This window comes from Glycine max, chromosome 6, assembly GCF_000004515.6.
Source record: "Glycine max cultivar Williams 82 chromosome 6, Glycine_max_v4.0, whole genome shotgun sequence".
In the NCBI taxonomy this organism is placed as follows: Eukaryota; Viridiplantae; Streptophyta; class Magnoliopsida; order Fabales; family Fabaceae; genus Glycine; species Glycine max.
In genome coordinates, this window is record NC_038242.2 from 15,476,296 (window position 1) to 15,482,056 (window position 5,761).

Here is a 5,761-nt window from a genome sequence, read left to right on the forward strand (position 1 = left end):
GCATTTAACGATTATTTTCTTTCTTTTTTTAACAAAATTATTTTCTTCTCTTATATACTGACAGACTTACACTCACTAGATGAATTCTAATTCTGCTTAATTGCTTAGGAAGGTAAATTTGACTACAATAATGGTTAAGTAAATAATATAACGGCAAAGTTATAAATTTTGTCTTTATTAACAAGGGTGACAGTTACCAACGTAGTTAAATGTCAAAATGAAATCTAAATAAGAAAATAATGCTGGATCACTAGGGTTAAACCTTTGTTCAAGATGTGAATCAATACTTGCCATTGGATCCCTTGAAATCAATTACCCCTCTAGTTAATCCATTCTATCTCCTATTAAGGGGTACAAACTAGGTGTTTTGAAACACAATTGCTCCTTCATTTTCTTCTATTCTCTGTCCATGGATCTTGAGACAATGTTCAAAGAAAGCTATGTCTCACAGCCAATGGACTTACAAGAAAGCTGCTTGCAACCTAGCATGAAAGATATGCTTCCTTTTGGGAATCTTCCATCTCATGGATTGTTTCAAGATTTTCACCATATTGATCAGTTTCATCACGTGAATGTCTCCTCATCCATCCAAACTCCAAATTTTGATGTTTTTGACAATTTCACCATTACAGGTTCATCACCTGATTTCGATTTTTATGAGTTTAAGCCTTTTGTGGAGGATGGTGGTAATGGGCATGGGCATGCTCATGTTATGGACAATTTCCTTTATGGAAATTATAGCTTGAACCTCCCTCCAAGGAATCAACTAGATATGATGGTTGCAAATCAAAGTTTTTTGCCTTTTAATCCTCAAGAAATCAAGCCCTCCAATTTTGTTGTACCGGATGAAGTTTCACGCATATCCCCGATGAATTATTACAAAAGAGTTGGCGAGAACAAAAATGACAAATCTTATCCAACCACTAGAAGAACATACAAAGTTCGCAAGAAGTCCAACGTAGTAAAGGGCCAGTGGACAATAGAAGAAGATGGGTAAATAAAATAGTAATAATTAATTTCCATTAATTCTGTTTCTTATGGCCATTTACCAAGGTTTTAAATTATACTACGGTTATTTCGTCATGATCCTCAATATTACAGAAACATACAGCTAATATTGCTGAAATTGAGATTGTGGAGACCTCGAAAATTTTGACATTACAGCTAAAATTACGGTCGCAAATGATTTTTGAAAACCTTTCCATTTATACTTTATTCTTTGTTTACAATATGGAATTTTATATATTTCAAATTTTTTTTAAAAAATGCATTTGTTTTTGCGCAAACAGGTTGTTGATTCAACTGGTGGAACAATATGGATTGAGGAAGTGGTCTCATATTGCTAAGATATTGCCCGGAAGAATTGGAAAACAGTGCAGAGAGAGATGGCATAACCATCTAAGGCCTGACATTAAGGTATATATATACCAATTTATTTATCATATTATGCATGAATTATTATATTCAAACACTCAATTTTTCTTCCATCTCACTTTCATCTCATTTTTCTTTCTACCTCTCTTGTAATTTCTCATCATATTATTTATCTCATCTATCAGTTTTTCTCACTTTTTTTTTTCTCTATCTCTCTTCTTTTCACCCCTATATATATATATATATATATATATATGCGTGCGCCCATGTGTTTTGAATTCTTGTTGTGCCTTTATGTAGAAGGACACATGGACTGATGAAGAGGATAAAGTACTAATCGAAGCTCATGCTGAGGTAGGAAATAAATGGGCAGAGATTGCTAAAAAGTTGCCAGGAAGAACTGAGAACTCAATTAAGAACCATTGGAATGCAACCAAGAGAAGGCAATATTCCAGAAGAAAGTGTCGCTCAAAATACCCTAGAGGCACTCTTCTGCAAGAGTACATCAAGAGCTTGAACTTAGACAAGAACCCCCCAAGAGATTATAGGAGAAAATCTTCTTCTAATTATTCTAGTGCCATCATGAGTAACAACGAAACCACCACAAGCAAAGTCAGTACGACTGCACCAACTTTGCCCCAGACAGCATTTCAATTTTGTGCTGCCACTGATTGCTTGGCACCAAACTATGATTTTAATGTGGTCCCTGATTTCTTCTTTGGCGAGAATTTCTTTGAAGAAGGGTGTAGCATTGATTCTCTTCTGGATGGTGTGCCTTGTGCTCCTCTTATGGATAATATGAAAGATTTTGAAGGAAAATTGCAATGTGATGATCGTACAATGTGTGTTCCTTTTGTTAATATCGATGAGAATCATGTTGAGACAGAGATGCCACTTGAGATGATGGGGGTTGAAGTAAAGAAGGAGCTGGATTTGGTTGAGATGATGTCTCAGATTAGTAATGAAATTCTTCGTGTGTGAGTCCTTGGCATGCACACTAGATATAGGGTTTTTATTTGTTTCAAGTAAATAAATAATGTGGAAGAAAATTCAGAGGGATGATGAGGAGATATATGGAACTTGGACCCTGAGTATTCGTCCATTAATTACATGTTTCAGAAGCACTACAATCAACAATATTGGACAATATGGCTACAATCCAGAAAAGAAGAGCATATTGTAATAAGGAAAATGTAAACACTGATACTCATCAATAAAAATAATAGTAATACTATACTCATATTATAGATATTGTTATAAGTATCGTTAATTTTCTGTTCTGTTGGATGGGGGTATATTTCATGTTTTGAATTACCAGCATTGGGCAAATATGGCTACAATCTAGAAAAGAATAGCATATTGTACTAGGAAAAATGTAAACACTAATACTCATCGATCAATAAAAATAATAGTAATACTATCCTCACATTATAGATATTGTTATAAATATCGTTAATTTTCTGTTCTGTTGGATGGGGTATATTTCATGTTTCGAATTACCAGCATTGGGCAAACGGAAATAAAATGGCATCTTACTTTCGTGGCTTTTATTTTTTAAATTCTGTAAATCAATATGGTTACACAAAAAAAAAAAAAAAAAAAAAAAACTTAGTACTGTGACATATTTGCAGTTTTAGATTTCAAATGTTTAAGGAGATATGGTAGGTATAGATCTCTTCCTGTAAAAATAAAAAATAAAAAATGGGGCAATGTTTGAAATTACTACTTCTAGTCTGTTTTATATGAATCTTTAGGAAGATTAATTTGTTTTATTTCCTTTTATAAGACCTTTCAAAATTATCTACAATATTTATTTTTTTTCCCAAGAAAATCCTTTAGTTGAGAAGTATTAATTAATTTACTGGAAAGAGATTACAAAAATGAAACTTCAATGTTAATTATGTGAATTGATGACAAATTTAATTTTAGTGACTAAATTCCTTAATTCTTTCTTAAATGCTTATATCAAAGGTAGTATAAGTTTTTTTTTATGAAAGTATAAGTTTTCTAAAAAATTGATAAGTGTATCCATGTTATTAAACTCTCCAATTAGCTTATTAACTCTTATATGTTTATGAGTTTTTATTTATTCTCTACTAGTTGTCTCATATGCAAACTCTCTTTTTAGAAGACTCGAGATAGATTTTATGTAAACTCGATAAACCTCTAAGTTCAGCAAGTTAAAAAAATTAGACAAAAATACACATATCGTTTTGGGTTTTTTTCCTACACATTTAGGATTCAACATACCTCCATTTGGTGTATTGTTCCTGAACCAAATCATCATTATCTCTAACAACATCAAACCCTCATTATCCAACAAGATCAAATCCTTGATGGGAATACTCTACGTCTCTACTACTACTATCACCTTCGCAAGTTATAATCTAGTAATCATGCATTACTAGATTTAGTTATTTAAGTGTAATAGAATTTATGGTTTATTATTTTGCTTTATTATGTTATTGAAATGTTGAATTGATATGTTATTTATAGGTATTTTATTATTATTTTTATATAAAGTAAACTCTTATAAATCTATGAATCGAGTCTATGAAACTTCTACTAATTTATGTAGACTTTCAAGTTTGATAACCTTGATTGTATGTATTATGTGACACACTACCAAACATATAATTGTCATTATTTAAAAAAAATGTCATTTAGGTTGACGAACTGGTAGAAAGGACAAATTAGTTAGAGGATAAAGATGAGAGGATTTTTTTTTTAACAAAAGCAATGATGAAGATGAAACTTCATGTTGTCATTGTTTTTTATTTATGTTATTCTCTCTATTTTAAAAGAATTTGGTACTTTAAATGTTTTAATTTATTACAAATTATTTATATCTTAAAGTGTACTCTTCTAGTACTTTTTATAAGAATTGTTTGGAAAAAGTTTATCAACCTTTCTGTAAAATTAAACTAAATTAATTATTGTATATTAGCTTTTTATATAAAAATACCCTTAATCACTCAATAACTAATAAGGGAAGATCACTATAGGTAGAATTATATATCTCCCTTATTCACTTTACCTCTACCTCTTATAGAATGTAAAAAGTTACTTAAGTGAAGACATATTAATTAGGAGGAAACATATTCAGAAAATGGAATTCAGATTAATTATATTTTTGGTCCTTAAACTTTTTTGAGTTTTCACTTTTAGTTTTTGAACAAAAAATTGACCGATTTTGATCTTTAATGTTTACTTTCATTTTCATTTTTCGTCCCTACTATTTAAATCTAGGGATGACAAAAAAATTCATATCACATATATCCGTAGATAAAATCCGTCATAGATAGATGATGAATATTTTAAATGAATATCCGCTATCCATACATACGAGTATTTTTTTACCCGCTCATAAATAAATAGAGTGCAGGTATCATAGTACTCATACTTGCAAATATATTCTACCAATGAAGTTACAAAAATACCCTCATATATATGTTTTTCATTGAATATTGTAATTTTTTTGTACTTTGAATTTACGTTTATTTATGCTTAAGAGATATTTATTTCATCTATAATTTTGTTGTATTAATATTTCTTTTATACTCTAAGTTTTTAATTTACTAGTTTTACTTGATGTTGAAAATCACCTTTTTTTATTTTTTTTTAATTTGAAGTATTCATGGATATCCGTGAGTATAAAAAATTAGCAAATATTTTCCAAATGAATATAGGTAATGGGTGGACAGTGGACACGAGTTTTCTCCAATAAGCGGGTAGTGGATAGTCCTTACCCATGCCTGACCCTATTCATTGTCATTCCTATTTAAACCTCTCTTAATTATGGAGTGAATAGGCAATTTAGTCCCTGAGATTGTAACCACTTTACATATTAGTCCCTGACTTAAATTTTAATTCATAATAGTCCCTAACTTTACCTCCGTTATGCAAATAAGTCCCTGCTGTTAAAATCTAATTTCCTCCGTTAGTCAAATGTCTATTTGGAAAATGTAAGCATCCAATGTGGCAGGTTTGAGTCCAAGTCAGCAATATTATGTGGCAAGGCAAGGACTGAATTGAAAAATTAGGTTTAAAAGAAATCAAAAATGAAGTAAACCCATTTTCCCTTTCACTGTTGCTCTTCCCTCCCCTGCATTCTCGTGATTGAGGGTTCGCGCTTTTTGTCAGGTTGGTGGTTTCATTCAATTCGTTTGCATTGTTTTGGTGGTTTGATTTGGGGTTTTACATGTTCGAGGGGTTTCATTTGCGGCATTGTCTTCGCGCTTCGTAGGGAGGTTTATGATCGTTTATTATTTTCGTTTATGATGCTATGTTTTTATAGATGACAATGTTTTTGGTTTTTGATTGTGTCTTCGCGGTTTTTGACAATGTCAATGTCTTCGCGCTTTTTTAGGTAGGTTTTTTTATTTCC

At 31.1% G+C, this 5,761-nt stretch overlaps 1 protein-coding gene across 1 annotated transcript; it reads left to right on the forward strand.

Annotated features, from left to right (window-relative positions):
• The first annotated feature begins 409 nt into the window (after positions 1–409).
• On the forward strand, positions 410–2,355 carry LOC102662267 (transcription factor MYB98). The gene is made up of 3 exons (XM_006582461.4): positions 410–993; positions 1,290–1,416; positions 1,675–2,355. Exons 1-3 carry the CDS (start codon positions 410–412, stop codon positions 2,353–2,355), a joined length of 1,392 nt encoding a protein of 463 aa, XP_006582524.1.
• Positions 2,356–5,761: the final 3,406 nt, after the last annotated feature.

Bases quoted from the DNA above. Each gene is read 5' to 3' on its own strand.
- LOC102662267 (XM_006582461.4), top strand. From the start codon at position 410: ATGGATCTTGAGACAATGTTCAAAGAAAGCTATGTCTCACAGCCAATG. The intron at 994-1,289 runs GTAAATAAAATA...TTGCGCAAACAG, and splicing joins TGGACAATAGAAGAAGATGG to GTTGTTGATTCAACTGGTGG. The intron at 1,417-1,674 runs GTATATATATAC...GCCTTTATGTAG, and splicing joins ATCTAAGGCCTGACATTAAG to AAGGACACATGGACTGATGA.